The 21,852-nt window shown below is 45.0% G+C and overlaps 1 protein-coding gene across 1 annotated transcript; it reads right to left on the bottom strand.

Moving 5' to 3' along the window:
- Positions 1-467: 467 nt before the first annotated feature.
- FAM151A (family with sequence similarity 151 member A) lies at positions 468-11,206 on the bottom strand. Its single transcript, XM_088674035.1, has 7 exons — positions 11,077-11,206; positions 8,195-8,332; positions 5,159-5,311; positions 3,537-3,696; positions 2,174-2,398; positions 1,043-1,182; positions 468-541 (listed from the first exon to the last, which is right to left on the bottom strand). The coding sequence occupies exons 1-7, from the start codon at positions 11,204-11,206 to the stop codon at positions 468-470; spliced, it is 1,020 nt and encodes a 339-aa protein (XP_088530161.1).
- Positions 11,207-21,852: the final 10,646 nt, after the last annotated feature.

Here is a 21,852-nt window from a genome sequence, read left to right as displayed (position 1 = left end):
AAGCTGTTTATGCAGCAGCACCGTCCAGATGGCAAGAAGCTGAGGATACTATTTGTTGTAGAAGTTGCTGCAGGGACTATGAATTGGTTCCTTTTTTGTGTATACACATTGACTGAAGTAGCAGAGTTTAAACATATCAGTTGATCTGGTGGTATCAGCCTAGGAGCTTGCCACGTTGAACTTCCTGTTGTGCTGAGAACCAAGAACAAGCACACTTGGACCTGAACATCTAGTCCATGCGCTAAACTGCCAATCCAGCTGCAAAACAAAGGAAGTCAACCAGATTCTGGAGCATACCACTGCTGGTGATCTGACTCTGGGCAGGAAAAAGCTGCAAGAAGAGCCTTGCCCAATGTGAGTCTCTGCTGTGGCATAGCTATTCTGGAGCTCTTCAGTTGGCCAATGAGCCAAGAGGGGAAAGGTTACTGGACTCAGAATTAAATGAAAAAACTTGAAACTTTGCTGGATCAGCGCAAATCAGATGTATAACAAAGAGCGGGACTTGGATGAGGTCGCCCTGATTCTTTGTGCTTAGTCTCAACTGAAACTACAGGGAGTTGAAATGTTTGTTCATGAAAACAAACACAAATGACTTTTATACTATAAAAACAAGCCCTTCATATGTTCTTGGATGGCCCATTGGCCACATGGGCAGGGGCTGATGGGAGCTGCAGTCCAACAACACCTAGAGGGCCACAGGTTCCCATCCTTGGTAGGTAAGGGTCACGGCTCAGTGGGAGAACATCTGGTTTGCACGCAGAGGGTCCCAGGTTCTCTTCCTGGCCAGGTAGGGCCTACAGCTACCACAAACGCTAGCCAGCATCACCATGGCCAGCCTTAGTCATTTGTTGTCTGAAATGGTTGTTAGAATATGAGTCAATGCAGGAAACTAGGCAAGTGCCTATTTACAAGCCTGGTGAATTTGGTTGCTTAGAAGAGGGGTGTGTGTGGCTGTGCCTGTATGATATGCAAATATTTCATAATCTCACTTGAATTTTGCCTGCATCTTGGTGCATTTTCAAAAGTAAAATTTAATACTCACATGCCAAGTCTCGGAACTGAGTCAACACAGGTTCAAAAAGGTCGTAATAGATTTGTTCAGGTTGGCTATTCTTTCGGATAAAGAGGAGATCATCCACTGTAACTGGATCAGTCTTCCCTTGCCAGAGAGTCAGGCTGTACCTAGGAAGAGAAGTCATTTGGGGGGTTACAGGAAGTTTTTGCAAGCTGTGTAGTCAAGGATGTTAAACAGCAAATCATTCAGTGCTAAGCTCCAAACTATACGTTATGTGGGAGATCCATGATTAGGCTGCAATTGACTCGATACCTGAGAGGTGTATGCTTTGGGGTTTGTGGTTTGAGGAAATGGTATAGAAGGGAATGGGGAGCCAAGAACAGTACTGTATTGCAAAATTCATAAAGGTCTGATTAGTATATATTTTATTAAATTTATTTTCCTCCTCCCAAAGGAGTCCAGGGCAGCAAACACTTATGTGATAATTAAAAAACTGTTAAAAACATCTGAAGACATTAAAACATCTAACACAAATTTAAGAACAGATGTAACCAAATCCCAAGCTGACCCACCAAAAGAGAAACATTTTCAGCAGGCATCTAAAGGATACAGTCATGGCACCTGCCTAATATCAACTGACAAGGCATTCCAAAAGTACAGGTGATTTCTCACTACAGAAATGACTCTGTAGGATATGCCTACAGGGATGACTTTACAGGGATGCAGCTCTGAAGGATAATAATGTTCCAATCTGCACATCAGTCCAAGAGATGTAACCCAGCAGGGCTGTTAGGATCAGAATCACCAAAGATCACATTCCTCAAGCATCCCGAGTGGTAAGCAACCACTTCCTCTTCCCCCTACTCCCATTTTGCCGTGATTATTCTGGCTGTGTCCTTGTGCTGCACTGTAGGGAGATCAGTGTTGTATCTTGTGGGCAATGCATTCTTTGTTCCCAAGACAGCACTTTTTGAAAGGCGGTTGGTATGTTTTGTGACCGGGAATATGTAGATTCATTCTAATATTAGCAGCTCTGTTTTAATCTGATCTATTGCATACAGTTTGCAAGTTTCTAGTGCGCGAGTAAACCAAGATTTCTGAATTAATCTGTGTGTGTTGCAGCGGAGATAAACAATAAGTGTGCTGTAAATCTCTTACCTGTCAGACTGGCTGAGAAGCCAGCTCAAATGAGGCCAGGCTGGTCTTGCCATGACAGCTCTTATAGGGAAGGTGATTCGCTGAGGCAGGTTCTCTACGAGGCTATGCATGTCCTCAACCATTTTCTGTGTGTAGGTCTTGTTTGGAAAGAAAGGTAAATAGAGGGTTGACCATCCTGGGGAGAGGGTGCAGTTTGGGAACTTCTCCTGGATGAGTGAGAGGAATCTGAGGACAAACAATAACAATATAGCTGCAACTGCAGACATCTAAAGCCATTCTAATTTCTCTTCACACAAGGATAGCCAAGACTCAGAGCATATTTGGGAAGCATCTCTCGTTTATGAATGGCAGCTCAGGGACTTGATCATAACCTTCATACCTTCATACCTGGCTTCCAGCATCCCATAATCCTGATCCCAAAGCCTTCCCTTATTACAGGTATTTGTATTCTCTGTGATCTGCCATCTTTTGCCAATACAAGCCGAGATGCTACTAGCCTGCAAAACACAGTCTAAAATCTAGAAGGAAACCCTGCTTGGCTTAGTGGTGATTAATGGTCTCAGGGCACAAGCCAACTTGGCCATTTGACACAATCAAGTAGACACTTGGCATTTATCAATAATTGTGTCGTTGCAAAATTGGCTCAGTGAAGTCTTGTGCTAGCAGAAGACTATACAGACTGTGGGGTGATTGGGAAGCTTTTCAGATGGAAAATGTTGGCTCCATTGCAGATCAAGTTGGGTCTGCCACACAGGAGAATTTATGCCACATATGCAGAGAATAGATGGTTGTGGGGTTATTGGGTTCCCAAGCTATCTGCAGCAATTGATCCATATTTTTCTGATGTCTTGCAATGCATTTTTGGTGCAGTGGGACTGCTGAGTACACCTTGTGCTACATTTGCCCACAGGTGTCCCCTCTTGAGCAAATATGGGGCTGAATTTGACTATATGGGACAGTTTATTTATTTACACCATTTATGTAATATACATAAAAATAGCCCTCTAAGGAGTATACAGAAAACTAAAGCAACAACAGACAGCAAATATTACAAAAATACACAGTTCATATATAAAAGGGGGTCCCAAGGATACGAAAAGGGCACCCCTCCTCTCATAGTTCTTTCTCCAGCCTTTGTCTCCTTCTCCTCCAGCTGCTTTTCACAGCGTCCCCTGTATGCACATGCTTCACACAAGTGGAGGCTTAGGAGAAAGTCACAGGTTTTGATTCGACTCGACTCCTACCATGTGTCGAATGTTAAGTGTGTGATATAACTGTAGACAAGTACTTCTGTATAAGATGCTCCACCCCAGGATAGAAAATGCATCCTGATACAAATACAATAGAAGTTCATTTGACTCACCGGCTTGCGTTGACTGCAATATTAATAGGTACATTTGGGCCTCTCAGAATGTCTGCATTTAGCCACACAGGTCTGTCGATATTCATTTGAGAGGAGGTTTTTACTAATGTATCCAGAGATGGGCCAACAGCTTTGATGCTTTTGAAATCCAGCTTGATGGCTAATTGGGAAAGGAAGAAACTCCTGAGAAATCCATCAGGTTCAGTTAGTGCCCCTAACTCAACCAGCCCAGCTTTGTTCTAGAATGGATGGATGGAGGCAACACATGAAGAGGTCACCCTTTGTGTGGATCTCTCCCCACAGTCAGGCAGGCAGCCTTTGAGAACACACTTTCCTAACCTTCTACAAAGAAAACGGGCGCATCACAATAAATAGCAATGACCAAGCAGAGCTCTGGTGCAACAAATCTACTCCCCTCCCCTCCAAAACAAACAAACAAACAAACAAACAAACAAACCACACAGATAGAAGACCACAAAAAGTGTAGGATAATAATAATCACTGGGTAGGGTGTGTGTGTTGGTGACAGCATAAGACTTCTGCACAAGTTTTGTGAAAACAAATCAGGACAACTGCTCAACAAGTTTCCATCTGGAAGTGACCTGTAAGTTGCTTCATTATTGACGAGGAAGTGGGGTAAACAAAATGCAAGCTATAAATTAAATAAATAATGAAACCTCTGTTCCCGATTGCAAGCTGTTCAGACTTGAAAGGAAATCGCCCTCTATATTTCAAGCCTTTTGCTTGTTTTCCCACCATGGCCGATGGATGCATGTTCTTTTCGAGGTGTTTCCACCCAGTAATAAATTATGCTCCTACATCCAAGCTCAAAATATTCCACGTTTTCTGCAGTTCAGATATTCCTACTTTGCTTTGACTGCTCTCAGGGAAGCTACCCAGGGCCTCTTTTATACATAACATCATCCCCCTTCCTGGAAGATGCTTTCAACACAAATGTAAAGGACTAGATATAAGATATTAATGGTGTACAGCAGGGGTCCCCAGACTTACCGGGCTTCGGGCCGGAGGGCAGGGGAGTGCACGCGCAGCAGGACAGAGGGCGGGGGAGTGTGTGCCCGTGCGCATGCGCACACGCACACGGGCGAAAAAAATCGCCGAAAATCGCTTGTGCGCATGCGTATGGGCCTCCCCCGACCCGGAAGTGCATCGGAAATGACCTCTTCTGGGTCGGGAGAGGCCCATACGCATGCGCACAAAGGATTTTCGGCGATTTTTTGCCGATGTTGAAGATTGCCGCCGCGCCGCGCGCCGTAAGAGCAGGCAGCGGCAGCGGGTGGCAGGGGTCGTCGCGGGCCGGATTGGGAGGCCAATTGGGCCGCATCCGGCCCGGGGGCCGTAGTTTGGGGACCCTGGTGTACAGTCTCAAATACACATTAAAAATGGGCACCGTCTCGGCCATTTCCATGCATGTGACATATGGCAAGATGAGAAGGCTGACAATAATAAATATAGTTAAATAAAATAATTTCTCCACCACAAATAAATTTTACCTTTCAGATGGAACCAATTTGAGTAAAAACAAACCCAATACCTTTGGCTTGAAGCTTATAATTTCATTCCCTATCCACTTCAATGGGCACATTTCCTTTCAGCCAACATACCTTTATTGGATGACTTAAGGACTGCCTCCAGCCATTCCTGAAGAGTGTTATCACTGTAGATGTCAGGTGGATGGGCCATGATGGGTGTGTCTGTCTCATTGGGTGTGTTGTGTGCTTCAACGGTGACATCAGCTTCCAAGGCCATAACATCACCTGTACGAACGTACACACACACACACACACACACACAGAGAGAGAGAGAGAGAGAGAGAGAGAGAGAGAGAGAGAGAGTAGTGAAGAAAGTTCTATGCACAGTCTATTTGCATATGGTGGGAGTTTGGTGTGGGCAGCTTTCACACAGAGGCACCATTTCAGATTTTAGGGTCTGGAATTGGAACAAGGTCTAAAGGCTTGCTTCTAGATGCATTCAGAGTCAACTGTGGAAAAAGCACTGTATTTAAACAGTTTGCCGTGCTTCTCTTTCCTCTTTTTTTAAGGTAATAATTGCAGCAAATACAGAACAATACAGAACAGACAATTTTATAAACCAAAAAGATTTGTTTATAGTGCATTTATTATTAATATTATTTATTTATTGCTGTTGCTAGTTGCTTTTCTTATGGAGTAACTCAAAGTGATTTACATTAAAACCAGTTAAAAACAAAACCACCACCACCCCTCTAAAAACTTACCTATATGAATAAAAGACAGGACTTTAGGTCCTAGCCACATTAAAAAGGCCAAAATGAAATTAAGGGCTGAAAGCCCCAGAGCAAAGAAAAAACCTTTTGTCTGCTGCCTAAAGCTTGTGCCTACTTGGGGAAAGCATTCCAGAAGCAGGAGGCCACCACCAAAAAGGCCCATTCTCATATTTTCCCCAGGGCATTTTTTTCAGCCAGAGCTCGCCAGAACTCAGTTCCGGCACCTCTCAGGCGGGCGTCATTATAAGATAACAAGGGAGACACTCATGGTGAGTTCCAGCACCTCTTATTCTAGTAAAATAGCACTGCATCCTCCAAACTTCCCATAGAGTGGGGTCACACAAAGAAGGGTGTCAGGTGATGATTGCAGGATTCAGGTCAGTTTATGTGGGGAGAGGCAGTCCTTGAGGTACTGTTCCCATTGCAAGGAGGGTTTAATTTGAATGAGACATTTCCATGGTGTTATGAGAAAAATATCCACCCAGAGTTCATTGCCAGCTGAGTGAGGCCAATCAGACACCAGGATAGAGCAATCAAAAGAGTTTAATTTCTCACTGGATACATTATTTTATTATTTGTACAGTTTTAATAGATTTTGTGTGTGTGTTTTTAGAGGTTATAATTCTCTATCTGTAAGCTGCCTTAAGTCCCTGTCAGGGGAAAAGGTGGGGTATGTACGTACCGGTACTGTATATTCCTGCGCATAAGACTACTTTTTAACCCAGGAAAATCTTCTCAAAAGTCGGAGGTCGTCTTATATGCCGGGTCGTATTTCTTATACAGCAAGTATATCCCAAACTCTATATTTTAACTGGAAAAGCTGGGGGTTGTCTTATATGCCCAGTCGTCTTATATGCCGGAATATACAGTATGTATGTATGTATGTATGTATGTATGTATGTATGTATGTATGTATAAATATCAACTTTTTATTTTAAAGCTTAGTTGGGGAGCCTTTAGTTGTTGGACCACATCTTCCATCCTCCCAAACCATTTGCCATGTTGGCTGGGGTTGAAGGGAGTTGGGAGTCAAAGAACATCGGGAAGGGCTTCTGTTTCCTCCAAGTTAAACAATATACAAAGTGCTATCTGAAGAAAAGGAGAAACTAATTGGGTTCACACCGCAAAGAAATAGAATAATACACCCAACACTCAGCATATTAAATTCCTACTGAAATAAATATATATTTGGTTTCTGATCACCAGGACAGCAGTGTTCCTGAAAGTGCAGAGGCCCTCCAATTTTATGCCACATTCTTTTGATTCCTCTTGCTGACTAATAGATAACTCAGTGGAAACCTCTCTCTTCCAGTTCCTTCCTCAAGAAGGATTCCCAAGGCCCAATGAAATACTTGATTTTTTTCAGATAAGATGTCTGATGTAAGTTGTGCCTGAGCTGATAATGGAAGTGGAAGACTTCTACATCAGCCTGGAGCTTTCTGCCCATTCCTCTAGTTTCATTATCACAAGGTGATAAGCCCCTTCAGACAGAACGCAGTAGGAAACCGTAGCATTCCATGTTGATGGAGTTGTCTTATCTCACACAACTAGAATCAATTGCTCATTCTTATCGCTACAATGTGAGCCATCCTATCCCCCTTATCATTACAGATTTATCTGCCTTGATTAACTGTAAGGAATGGTGTAGTTAATATGTTAAAGTTTAGCAGAACTTTTAATTCATGGTGGTTAACCCACCTTAAAAAAAGAAAAAAGAAAAATTGGGAAAGCATGTATTAAAATGCAGTTTTGAACCTAGAGTGAGCCCCTTAAAGTTAACTTCTGTCACTTGCCCCTCAACCACATAAAATGAGAAATAAACTGCAGCTGTTTTTCTGTCAGTTGAGGGATATTGACAAGTTCTTACACCCATTAGCAAGTCTATATACCCCCATGTGGGTGGTTGAATACAGACTTACTCTGAATTCATAGCACTGATGTATCTGTGAAAAGCATTATTCGAGAGAGGGAAAATCCTCAGCTGGACTTGAAACTCAAGCCATCATCTTCCCTGCTACTATGGTGGTACATACAGTACTTGAAAGGAAAGTTTGTTCCTTGGGAACTGTACAGAACAACACTTGCAACAAATGAGAACAATATTTCCGTAAGTCTGGTAAAGAAATAATGATGTCTGACAACTGTAGAGTAGTCGGCGTGGAAGCACCTTCACAATGTGCAGTCCAAATGTACCTCTTTAGCCACCACCACCTGCTTCCCAACAAACACTGCCAAAGTCAGTGACATCAGCACATCGCACAGTGTGCTCACAGTATGCACACTTCACAAAGCACCAACCCCCCACAATCGAAGGGGCAAGCTGGTGCACTTGTACCCTACTATGGTAGTTTTAGCTAGGCATGATTTAACCCAGGAGAAGAAAACGGCGCCTTACTCTTTAATGCCTCTTCCATTTCACTCTTCCGGTTTGCAGCATGGTACCAGCTGACCAGCAAGCCATCTTTCCGGTCTATTCTCCTCAGATTGAACAGATAATCCAACATATCTCCACCTGTACTGAAGGCTTGAGAATCTAAACAGGAAATTGAACACAAATAAACATGGGTTACTCCCAGTGCTTTTTTCTCTTACAAAATGTTTAGGGATACTCTCATTTTGGTTCAAGAAAACCACCACTTTATAGTTCAAATCGGGGAAAATAAATACAGTGGTCCCTTGAGTTATGAACTTAATTCGTTCCAAATGCACACTTGTAGGTCAAAAATTTCGTAAGTCGAAAAGCAGATTCCCATAGGAAAAAATATTTGGAAAAATTCGTACGTCGAGGAAACCGCATTTAAAACCGCCAATGGTTTTCGTTCGGATGTAGAAAAATTCGTAAGCGTGCGGCCATTTGTCCTGTTCGTAAGTCGAAAACTTCGGATGTTGAGTAATTCGTAAGTCGAGGGATCACTGTACAGTAAATGGACAAAATTACAAAGATTCACAAAATGTTTAGGGGTATGTGTACCTCTGCATCCCCCCCAGAAAAAAAGCACTGGTTACGCCCAATAAAAACTAAACCCCCACACAAAATAAAAGCTTTATGCAACTTCCTGTGTCATTCTTGGTATTTAGACCCAGTTAGTGCATATCTTTGGTGTTGAAGGAACATACCATATTTCATTCATTTCAAGAAGGGAGGGATCAACATTTCCTTTCTGAATAAGTATATGACTGATAACAAGATGACATTTAACAGTAGGGCCTGAATCGGTCCAACAAATCTATGCCTATCTAAATTTTCCAACAATATGCAACAACAGTTTTGTTGACAGGTTTTAACATTTTATCCTCCATGAAACTAGACATCAGATTTGCCAAAGTTATTTTCAAGGATAGGAATTGTCCTTTCAACCAGTTAAAGCCTGAAACGGTCTCTCGTGTGACCTTTTTACTATACATTTATCAAGGAGTTTGAGGAAGCATAATTTATCCTATTAACAGGTGGATTTCTGGTCAAACCTTAGAGAATCTTTTGAGTATCTTCCTTGAGGGGTGGTGGTGGTGGTAATATATCTGAAGATTGTAATATCTCTCAGACTTTCTGCGATTGTTACGGTATTTTACTAACCTGTCACCTTTAATAATTCATAATCAGTTCTGCTGAGGTTGTGATTTTGAATTATTTTGTATTTTGTACTTTGCCTAATGGTCAGTTGACTGTAATAAACATTTGATTGATTGACTGGTTTAGCATTAGGTATCCAAATCCTGCGAGGAGGGGTCTTATGTTCCAGTTCACATCTTGGCTTTCCCTCCGGGGGCTTACGAGCTCTTGGCTTCACTCTTCCTTGCTATGTAGAAATGCTTACATCTTACCCACCCCACCCCACCCCACCCCAAAAGGGCAAAGATCCCTAATCAAAATGCCGTGCAAATTCCAAATACTGAAGAAGAAAGACGCTCAACCTGTGGAGTGTTATAACTTAAGAAACTGCTTGATACAGAGTCAGACCATTGATCCATCTAGCTCTGTGTTGTCTACACAAGGGGTTCCCAACAAAATTTTCTCGAGGACCCCTCATCGAGCCGCTATTGTGACAAGGACCCCCATTAATTCCTAATCCTAAAATTAAAAAGTGAGAGCCAAATTAAGAGTCTTTTTATATTTTATATTTATACGTTTTTTACAGTTACAACAGAGTACTCCATCAGTATACAGTGAGTTTTAATTTTCAGTTCTTAATGAGATGAACCACTTTTTAACCAACGGTCCATTTTTAACTACGTGAACTGTAGCTTCCGCGAAAAACAACGGTTTGTTTACAAACACTACTGTTTTGCAAAGAGGCAGCGTGCGCCAGGGAGGGGGGAGGGGAATGGAGAAGACAGGGTACCTGCGCAGTAGCGCACAAATGAAGCCGACGCGCGCAAAGCATCTTGGGGAGGTGAGCGTTAGTAGAATGCGCGCGCTGCCTCTTTGCAAAACAGTAGTGTTTGTAAAGCGCCACCTAACGGCATACAGCAGAACTACTGCCTCTATCTAATTCTAGTTTTGCGCTAGACTCTGCTCATGCAGGAAGCGGCCAAAACAAAAAATCTGTTATCATACGAAATATATTTAATATATATATTAGCATCTTGCGGACCCCTCTGGCATAGCTCGCAGACCCCTGGGGGTCCGCAGACCACCTGTTGGGAACCACTGGTCTACACTGACTGGCAGGGCTTCGGACAAGAAACATTTCCAGCCCTACACAGGGACTGAAACTGGGGCACGGATGTTCTGCCACTGAGCTTTCTACTATAGTCCAGGGAAGGTATCAGGCAAGGTTATAAGGAGTTTCACAGGGGTTGGGTTGAGGCTGTGCACATCTTAGGGAAAACAAAACTGAGTTTGCCCACCTTCCCACTACGCAGCCACCTCCTGCATATACCGATTTCATGAAATCAGCCCCAGAAATGTCCTGTGAGGCTAAAAGACCTAAAGTAATATATTTCATTGAACCAACCGGGCTCAAAATAAGTAAGCATTCACATTTTACCATAGAATTTTACCACAGAACCTTCCGCCTGAGGAAGAGTTCAGCAAAACGGGGAGCTAGCATACTTGTGCATCAACCTAAGCCAAAAGCAGTTGCAATCTAGTTGGACTAGATGGCCCTTCGATTCCCTTCCAACTCTACAATTCTATTCTTATAGCTGCAACAGAGAGCCTGTCCTGCCAACGTATAGATGACAAATGCAATATGAATTCTAACCCAGCAATCACAGCATTTATGTGACATTCACGGGGCCCCACCTCCAGCAAACCCTGGTCTTCTTGCTTAGTACCTTGTGGGGATTTCCTGTTGACTGTCAGGGTTACAGTGAGAGCTATGCAAATCACTGCCATGGCACAGATCACAGCAATGACAACTCCTTTTCTTCCAGTGGAAGGACACTTCATGCTGGAAGCTGTCATGTTCTTTAAGTGCGCCAGCTCCTTGGCAGTTTCCCCTATACAATTGCAGTTTCCTTCCAAAAACAGGATGAGAGAGTAAATGAAGGTGAAGAGGGAATTCAGAATGTTTAAACTCCAGCCAGAAGCCTTGGCCCCCGAAAACAGAAATCGGGACGAAGGGATCTTAATTCAGTAAGTGGTGTTCTTTTCCTCCTTTTAGAAAATCCAGAACAGCTCTGAAGAAGTTTCCTTCCAATAATCCACTGTTGCCTTGAAGGGATTCTCTTAATAACTTGTGGGTTTTTTCACTTTAATAATTATTGCCTTGGACAAGTCGCATGTGATACCGTGCTACTGTCTTGGAGGAGATTCCATCTAATGATGTTTCGCTGTCTTGCAGGTGTTTCTTTTAAACAAGCTGGTACTTTCTTGAAGAATTGCTTTTTTAACACACCTTCCTGGTCTTGTTTTTCTTCTGGCACTGCCTTAAAAATAATTATTCTTAAAAAAGAAATAGTTCTGTGTTCCTTGCAGGATTTACCTCCTGGTAATCAAAGATCAGCATCGTGGAATAACAGGCTAAGTATCTGCAATAGCTATAGAAGGTTTTCTACTGGGGGGGGGGAAATAACACTGGTGATGATCTCTCTAGCTCAGAAATAATTTTACTGAAGTTCTCCGAGGTTGTGCTCATATGAAAAATCCAGCATGGCAATATTTTGAGGCCAAAGTCCATCTACTTTATATGTGCCGGGGGTGGGGGGTGGGGAACCTTCCCTCCAAGAATTTGTTATATTAATGCCATGTGTGTGAAGGCAACTGCTCTGAGATTACATAAAGATGGGCCCTCCCTCTTCAGATCAGCGCATACAAATGCTGGATCACATTAGCCCACCCCCCCAAACCCCAGGAGGAAGAAAGAAAGACTATGCCTGCTGGTTTTAAATTAACAGGTTTGAAATAATACTGACATTATCACTTCTAAGCTTTCCTGACCTTACTAGATTAAGAGAAGATATTCATCTGGAAAGCTTCTGTTAAAATTACAGCATTAGCCACACACACACACACACACACACACACACACACACACACACACACACAGGTAAATGCAAGGGGTTCAGGATCTCATAACAATTGAACTCATCCCACTGTAGATACAGGAGACCTGAGACATACCTCTGCAAATCCCACTAAAGCCCTTAAGTACTGTGCTTGCTTTACATATCCCAAGACAGGGTTGGGTATACACTGTGTATGCTGGGCCAAATCCTCATGGTGCTCTCTTGCTTTGCCTAGTGAAAACCATGACAACCAGGTTCAAGCCGATTCAGACGGCAGGCATGTGCGATGGCTACAAAGGAGGTGTTCCTGCCGCACGAGTTTGTGTTTCCTTTCTCTAAGCCCCAGTGGGCTGCTGCTGTCAATCTCCTTCTTTCCAATAAGAACCAGAGGTGACCGCACCCCAGCTTGGTGGCCTCTCGCTAAGCAGAGAAGAAAATTGGCCAGTAGTTTGGTTCGGGGCACAACAGTTTTTGTTAAGGTTAAACTTTTGAATGAACGCCTTGGAGACAGTTCACATGATCAAACAAACTGTTCTATATGTGGCAGGCAGGAAAGGTCAGTGTGCAATGTCAAGTGGCCAAGCGATTATTCCATTGTCCTGCCAGACTGAGACTGCCTGTAGTGTGCAGTTTCCCCAAGCCCACAGCTCATCCTAGGATTAAAAACAAAGGGAAACCACCAAACTGGTGGTGTGCTGTGTTTTTCGTGGCTGTATTCTACAACATGTCATTGATGCAGTTAACAGTGCATTAGAGGGGAGATTCATACTGGAGCGTCCAAATTTCATTCTGCTTCATTCTGCAATGCTCCCCCAATGTTACTGAATTGATACCGAATTATAGCCATCTGGAGTGGGGTGCACTTGAGCTACAGCACAACGAAGGTGGAACACCCACCCACACCCACACCATGGGATGAAAAGTTACATGACTTCAGCAAGAAGCTATGCACTGATTGAAAACCTAGCTGTATGTTTACACCAAAACTTTTTCAAGCATGAATGGTATTGGAATGAAGCGACTGTACCGATACCACCGTAAGCACAAATTCTCCTGAACGCACAATAAAAAGGACACTTGGAGAGGCCCAAAGGCCTTCTTGTGACTGAGGAATCTCCTTGTCCAGGTGGAGAGGTGCAATCTCAGGGACAATGTGCAATTAAACCATCAATCAACAGTCTGCGTGGCTTATTTGACAATTTTTATGCAGTTTCTTTACTCCCTGTTGTAGTTTGCATAGAATTGGCATCTTAATATTCAAGCAGCACCTCATTGCCATGGATGAAAGTAGCGTCCATCACAGATCCAGTAATTCCACCCTGTTTACAACATGGTCTGATCATTTTTATTTGCAACTTATATTGTTAGAATCATCATGTAATCAATATAGTGATCATGTTATCAATAAATTTATGAACACGCACTTGCTATGGGAGCTTGACATTCTAAAGACTACATTCTTTCCAAAGCTGTCACCCAAACGCAGCAGACATTGGTCCACTAGGCCATATGGGGCACTGCTCCAGCCAACCTCAGTCTGCCATCAGCCAGGCCCCACCTGCGCGCCTTCTTACTTACAACCAGCCAGAAGGCAGCTCTATTGTCATTGCCTCTGGTTCCTGCCTTGGTCTTCCTGCCTTCTGCCCCACCAGCCCCAATGAGCACAAGCTACCACTGTCCAAACATTGTTCCATTTCTATACCACAAGCATAACACAAGTGTAGTATGCATGCAGACCAGATGAATGAAAATAAAGTCGGATCCAGGATTTATGGGCTGGACAGGTGGCTCCTGAGAAGCCTCGTTTTAATTCATTTCTAAGATTTTATGCACCAGATTCACTTTTCTCAAAGCTTCCCTTCTACTGCCACCTTCTGGCTGACATGCTGGGACAAGTTAATCAGACCTTGTTCCATTTTACAGTATTCTTTACAGGATTCTAGTGGTGTACTGGAAAAAAATGAAGTACAGAAGCTCATCAGGACAGTCCCCATAGAAATATCCTAAAGGGGAGTCTAAAATGTTGGTGTAAAAGGGGAAAAAATTAAAGTATGCCAAGATAATAATGATGATGATGATGATGATAAAGAAAAATTATTTATAACCCGCCCATCTGGCTGGGCTTCCCCAGCCACTATGGGTGGCTTCCAACAAAATATTAAAAGCTTCCCTAAACAGGGCTGCCTTCAGATATCTTCTAAAAGTCTGCTAGTTGTTGTTCTCTTTGACATCTGTTGGGAGGGCATTCCATAGGGCGGGTGCCACTACCAAGAAGTCCCTCTGCCTTGTTCCTGGTAACTTGGCTTCTCGCAGTGAGGGAACCACCAGAAGGCCCTCGGTGCTGGACAGTGTCTGGGCAATAGGGGTGGAGACGCTCCTTCAGATATACTGGGCCGAGGCCGTTTAGGGCTTTAAAGGTCAGCACCAACACTTTGAATTGTGCTCAGAAACGTACTGGGAGCCAATGTAGGTATTTCAAAGTGTTATGTGATATCGGTGGCCACTCCCAGTCACCAGTCTAGCTGCCACATTCTGGATTAATTGCAGTTTCTGGGTCACCTTCAAAGGTAGCCCCACGTAGAGTGCATTGCAGTAGTCCAAGCGAGAGATAACTAGCCTGAGTACCAGATGGAGCTGATAGACAGCTGCCCTGGACACAGAATTGACCTGTGCCTCCATGGACAGCTGCGAGTCCAAAATGACTCCCAGACTGTGCTCCTGGTCCTTCAGGGGCACAGTTACCCCATTCAGGACTAGGAAGTCATCCATACCTGCCCCCCAAAAACAGTACTTCTGTCTTGTCAGGATTCAACCTCAATCTGTTAGCCGCCATCCATTCTCCAACCGCCTCCACACATTCACACAGGACCTTCACCGCCTTCACTGGTTCTGATTTGAAAGAGAGGTAGAGCTGGGTATCATCCTCATATTGATGAACACCCAGCCCAAACCCCCTGATGATCTCTCCCAGCGGCTGCATGTAGATGTTGAAAAGCATGGGGGAGAGGACAGAACCCTGAGGCATCCCACAAGTGAGAGCCCAGGGGTCTGAACACTCATCCCCCATCACCACTTTCTGAACATGGCCCAGGAAGAAGGAGTGGAACCACTGTATAACAGTGCCCCCAGCTCCCAGAAGGGCGTTGTGGTTGATGGTATCAAAAGCTGCTGAGAGATCCAGCAGAACTAGGAAACAGTTCCCACCTTTGTCCCTAGCCCGCTGGAGATCATTGACCAGTGCGACCAAGGCAGTTTCAGTAGTCCCATGATGAGGCCAATCCAGGCATGCTTGGAGTTGTTCAGCAACCATTCGCTCAATCACCTTGCCTAAGAATGGAAGATTTGAGACTGGGCAATAGTTGGCCATATTGGCCGCATCTAAAGATGTTTTTTTTAAGAAGCGGTTTAATAACTGCCTCTTTCTGCAGGTCTGGGAAGGCTCCCTTACAGAGAGAAACATTCACCACCCCACAGAGCCCAGCCCTTCACGGCTAGCTTTTATAAGCTAGGATGGGCAAGGATGAAGGAGTTGGTTTCACTCGTCCAAGCAGCCTGTCCACATCCTCGGAGGTAACAGGTTGGAACCGATCCCACACAACTTGATTAGACAGGACTCTAGCACTCTCTCGCCCCGGCCCTGCTCCCACGGTGGAGTCTACCTCTTCCTGAATCTGAGCGATTTTATCGGCAAAAAACTTTGCAAAATCATTGCAGGAGATCATGTGGCCTGTACTGGGCCCTGATGGAGCAGGTGGTTCCACTAAATTGCGAACCACCTGAAAGAGTCTCCTGCTGCTGTTTTCTGCAGATGCAATAGAGGCAGTGAAGAATGTCTTCTTCACCATCGCTATCGCCACTTGGTAGGCTCGACATTGAGCTCTAACCTATGTCCCGTCAGATTCAGAATGAGTTATCCACCACCGGCACTCTAGCCATCTCAGTGATTCTTTCATTGCCCTCATAGCTGTGGAAAACCACGGGGCTGTCCGGGCGCCATGCAATCAGAGAGGGCGCTTCAGAGCCAGTCAGTCAATAGCCCTGGTTAACTCCACATTCCAGCAGGCCACCAGGGAATCATCTGAAAGGCCATGAACATGGGATAAAACATCCCTTACCAATCTCTGGAAACCATTTGGATCCATTAAGTGGCAGGGCAGACCATCCAAATCGGTCCCACCTCTCTGCAGAGGGGAAGGGTTACGGAGAAGTCCAGTTGCACCAGGAAGTGATCTGACCATGGCACTTCTTTAGTTTCGCTTTTACTTAATGCCAGATCACCAACATCCATAGAGGTGAACACCAGGTCTAAGGCATGTCTGCAGGTATGAGTTGGGCCAGACTTATTAAGGGACAGCCCCATGGAGGCCATGCTTTCCACAAAGTCCCGAGTGGCCCCTTGTAAGGTCGTGTTGGCATGGATGTTAAAATCCCCTAGGACAACCAAACAAGGTGTCTCCAGGATAAATCCAAGTTTGGAGCAAGTACTCTTTGGTGAGAGAACCCCAGCAGAGATTTAAAATCACAAAATATGCAGCAAAGTAAAGCATGGAGATATAGACTGTTAGACCTTTAAAATATACCCTTGTAAGTTCTAAAACTCCCCACTTCCCTCAGCATAGGAAAAAAACCCACATTTGATAAATAAAAAATTGGTTTACTTACAAATTCTTCAAAGGTTAGGTCCATGTACTTCTCCATACATTAGTCAGAAAAGTTGTACAGGCAGCAAAAACTGGCTTAGTCAGATTGGAGAAAGTTCCTAAATTATTGCACCAATAACACAAGAATGGCTTGTGAGAGCAATGTGACTAAGCTGGAGCAATCATCTTAGCCTCCTCACAAGCTGAGCTTCTTAAGTAGACTGGAAGGGGAATCAAGGCTTGATTACTAGTCCCTCCCAAGGTGAGCTAAGCCTGGCAGGACAGCTTACTCTATGGTATTAAGCCTTCTGTGCATTAATTTGACTTAAGAATGCTGGTTATATGAGGTTGGTTATCCCACAAAAAATGCAAGCAACTGTGTTAATCCATTAGACACACACACCACATAAAGTTCTATTGATTAGGCTCATAATTCTTTGCATAATTTATCTGGGAGCAACCCTTATTGAACTCAGGCGATTACTTCTGATCAGGTCAATTTATAAAATATAGTGAGCTTTAACCAAATATCTTTTATTAGGAATGCAAACCATCTTGCAAAGATATGTTTCCATTTAAACTGATACCATGAAGTAGGAACCCTCCTCAAAGGAAAGAAGAAGAAGAAGAAGCCAGTCTCTGCTTAGCTATTTCCTCCTATTCCCTGAATTCCTTTATGGGAATATATTCAGAATAACAAACACAGGTTGCTATTATGAAATCCTTCAGCAGGGTTTTAAGAATCAGTTGCTCATTTCCCTTTTTGACACAGGTGAAGATAGTAAATGCAGTAAATGGTAGCTCATGTTTTAGTACAATTGTCTCTTGCACTTGTTGAATTTCTCTTAAAAAACAACAACTGTGTTCCATTGCTGCTGCTTTGGTGCATTCTAAAATAGCAAATGAAATACTGATGCTTCCCCCTCTGATTTTTGGCTGCCTTTGTCTAACTGCCACAGGGAGAGGAAAGAAGAGGGAGGGGACGTTCCAATGGGTGTAATGGGGCTTGTTGTTGTTGTTGTTTAGTCGTTTAGTCGTGTCCGACTCTTCGTGACCCCATGGGCTATAGCACGCCAGGCACTCCTGTCTTGCACTGCCTCCCGCAGTTTGGTCAGACTCATGTTCGTAGCTTCGAGAACACTGTCCAACCATCTCGTCCTCTATTGTCTCCTTCTCCTTGTGCCCTGCATCTTTCCCAACATCAGGGTCTTTTCCAGGGAGTCTTTTTTTCTCATGAGGTGGCCAAAGTATTGGAGCCTCAGCTTCAGGATCTGTCCTTCCAGTGAGCACTCCGGTGGCGCAGGGCGCCAGGCCACCAGGGGGCGCCCGCCGCTGCGCCTGCTGCGCCCGCTGAGAGGTGCGGCGGAGGCCGCCCCAGGTGCGCCGGATGCACCCCTAGGCGCACCTCTCAGCTGTTCAGGCCGCTCTCCGGAGGCGCACGGGCCTGGGGCCGCCTCCGCCGCGCGCAGGGGCGGCGCAACAGGGGGCGGCCAGGCTGGATGGCGCAGGGTGCCGGCCCTCCAGGGGGCAGCTGTGCTCCGCGCCGCTTCCACCCGCCCGCCTGCCGCGCCGGGAAACGGGGCGGGGGGCGCCAGAGGGATCCGTCGCGCCAGGGCGCCAGGCATGCTTAAGACGGCCCTAGTTGAGTCTCCAAAGGCTTTTGCATGACTTTGGAAGCAATGACACAAAAGGCTGTTTTGGGGTATCATGACTGGCTCGGTGCCCCTGATCTGTAGAAACAGGCTTAAAGTCTCCCTGGTCCCGTCTTTCTATTCTTCTGTTGTGCTATGCTCCTATGGCAGCCATTTTGTGTTCTGCCACACTTCCATGGCAGCCATTTTGTGACTGGCACCCACAGCCCGCCCTCAAGATTCAAAATATGCCCCTGGCCCAAAATGGTTGATAACACCTGCCATACTCCAACTATTTCCTCCCCCCACCCCCTCTTATTTTCTCTCATATTATGTTTGGGGGTGGGAAAATAAGCAGCAAGTGTGACAGGGAAGGAAGTGATGGGCCTTTTAGTTTAGCTTTTTGAAAAACAAGAAAATGCCTAAATACAGTTGATTTTAAATAATAATAACCACCTGTTATTCTGGTTTCTGTCTGTACTCGTGCAGCGCTTCCAGTATGTTGCACCTTCCTGTCTTTAGGAGAATGGCAGGCATGTTTCTGCTTTGTAGAAGCCATTTAGCAGCCATTAACTTCTCTGGGGGAAAGTGCAGGCAGAAGAAACACTAGGCTGAGCTGACAGTTCCTTTGTCTGCAGACCAGATTTGCTGGTAATTTTTGACACTGCAACTCTCTCTCTCATTAGAGTGCTAACGTGACAGTTGCTCATGGAGAAAGTCAAGACTTTTTTGTTGCAAAAAAACAAAACAAAAACAGACTATAGACACAAAGAAACAATTTCTAGCTTTTCCAAACACTGGCCTTCTTATATGTGAAAAAGCATTTCTAAAATTGCGTCTAAAAACAAACTGTTCAATGCTATAGGCCCTGCATTGCTGATGGACAAGGAAAGGGGAGGTTGCAAGATATTATGTACATACATGCTATGGGAGCTGGGAGGCAAATATTGAAAATGTGGCTTACTACAACCCTGCAATGTCTATATCCCCATATGGATAGAAAAAGCTGCAGCCAAGTAACTTATGATGATGTAATGCTAGCTGCCATTTATATGCCCACATAGCAGAATGGAGTGGGAATTATAACCGTTGTGTATCATGAACTCTGCATTTCAGATGGGTGATAAGGTTGACAGACAATGGCTCATAATAGCTCTCTAATAAACAATCCTAAGAACTGCCCCCTATTCAGCCTCTTATTGGTACAGTAACTTAAAACATCCGACATGCCCTTTTCATTGTCGTACTACAGAGTACACAGGTATTGCCAAGGTGTAGGCAGTTATGTAGGATACACAGGTAATTCAAATAAACTCATTTCGTCACACAGTTATGCTGGAAACAGACACCACAGGAAAATATATCCTCCAAAAAGCAAAACATATAGTATGGGAAAATTTAGCTAATTTTGCTTCCTCCTTTGCTTCCAACCTAAAGCTCAGCTGAACACAGACATGCTGGGCTCAGTTCACAAACATCAGACTGCACCAACCTGTTGACCTCCAGATATTTTGGACTACAACTCCCATCAACTGCAGCCAGCATGTTGTATGAAGCATCTCTCTCTCTCTCTCTCTCTCTCTCTCTCTCTCTCTCTCTCTCTCTCTCTCTCTCTCTCTCTCTCTCTCTCTCTCTCACACACACACACACACACACACACACTGTGCTCTTAGCAGTCTTACGGTATAAATGGAGAGCCTAAAACAGGAAACCAGGGGATATGTGTTACCCTAGACTTTTCCTATCCTCATGGGTTGTACTTGGGAAACATGGGATTAAGATGTGAGGCTGGTGATGCACCCCCAGAATGCAGGGCTTTCCCCCCCCCACCCATGGCTTTAACGACACTGCAGAGAATCATTGTGGTTCTTTTTAACTCAGACACCCCCATTGCATCATTTTGCTAGCTTTGCAACAACATGTACAGGTAGAGGGAATAGTGTTTCTCTACCTGCACAGCTTTTGGACATATAGCACAGCACTTTACCACCCTTTACACCTGAACCTTCTGCACCACGTTACCCACTGGAGAGTTATGACACCTCTAGTTAGGTACTTGCTTTTGCAGAAACAAACATGACTCTTTGCTAACTCCAGCTCCCCAGTGCAGGGGTACTTTCCTCCCATTTGCATTGCTCTGCCAGCTTGTTCTGGCTCTATGGAAAGGGGCTTAGGGCTGAAGTGCCATAAGTGAAACCAAGTATGACCCTCATGGTTAAGATGCAGGCTAGCTTTTACTAGACCAAGGAACTAAAGTTGGACATAACGCAGCTGAGCTGCACAGGAACCTTCTTCAAAAACGCAGGCGTTCTGTGCTACTGAGAAGCTGGCGCTTTGAATATGGCGCAACTCCCTTGCTTTTGTCATCTGTCCTCGGGTTTTATGGGGTTGAGAGCTTCCACCTCAGCAAAGGAGGCAGCTGTTAAAGCCTCGGTGATGATGGGGGGGGGCGCTCAGGAAAAATAAACTAGGGCAAAGGCGACGTCTCTCCAGAGGCCGAGACTCCCACCCACCGCTGGCCCCGCCTCGGAGTGGGAAAAGGAGAACTGGGGAGATCCGCCGGATGAACGAGGTGGGAAACCTTTAACTCAGAAGGGAGTCGGGTAAGGGGGTTCGCTTCCACCCAGGCGGGCTAAGGAGATAGGTGGGGGGGCCAGGAGGATCTGGAGTGATCTTTGCAAGCCCCGCGGCGACCAGTCCTGCCCCCTCCCCCCTTGGCTGAGCAGCCTGCCCCAAAGACCCCGCCCGAGCAACTGCCTGCCACGAGGGGGCCGCCCCTCTCTCGGACTGGCACCCGTTTTCCCACGATTGCTGGGGTACGGGCTAAAGTTTCCTCCAGTCGGAGGTAAAAGAGCACTTGCAAAAGAGGAAAGTCCCCCTGTGCAAACTTGCACATCGCGACACGCCCCCCTCCACTTGCGTTTCTGGCTCCTTTTTAGCAGCACGAGGATTTCCCTATCGCCCAGTCTCTGCATTCCTGCCGCAAGAGGGGACTTTCCTTCCCAGTTCCGGGATGTAGTTCCGTCTGTTTGCACAGCGAAATGCTTTCTATGCAGATCATCTGGCCGCGTTTGGGGACCGTTTGATGTGGGATGTGTGGTAGTGGCATAGCTGCCAAGTTTTCCCTTTTCTTGCGAGGAAGCCTATTCAGCATAAGGGAATTTCCCTTAAAAAAAGGGAGAACTTGGCAGCTATGGGTAGTGGACCCGCTGCTTTTGAGTGTTGTGACTAGCTCTTGATCGTATCCTTTCCGACCCCGCTTATTTTGATGGTAACGATGCCATTTTTCTTGTTTCGGGATCTGTCCGACAGCTTTGCTAGTGTTAGTGTTT

This window comes from Zootoca vivipara, chromosome 7 (assembly GCF_965207765.1).
Source record: "Zootoca vivipara chromosome 7, rZooViv2.hap1.1, whole genome shotgun sequence".
Taxonomy (NCBI): domain Eukaryota; kingdom Metazoa; phylum Chordata; class Lepidosauria; order Squamata; family Lacertidae; genus Zootoca; species Zootoca vivipara.
Note: the sequence above shows the minus strand (reverse complement) of the source record. Positions and strands in the feature narration are given on the sequence as shown.

What these genes read in the sequence shown, in the direction of transcription:
- FAM151A (XM_088674035.1), bottom strand. Translation starts at nt 11,206, where the DNA reads ATGACAGCTTCCAGCATGAAGTGTCCTTCCACTGGAAGAAAAGGAGTT. An exon ending in ATTGCAGTCAACGCAAGCCG is followed by an intron (nt 2,399 to 3,536) that starts GTGAGTCAAATG and finishes GTTTGTCCTCAG; the next exon opens with ATTCCTCTCACTCATCCAGG. An exon ending in TCAGTTCCGAGACTTGGCAT is followed by an intron (nt 542 to 1,042) that starts GTGAGTATTAAA and finishes CTGTAGTTTCAG; the next exon opens with TTGAGACTAAGCACAAAGAA.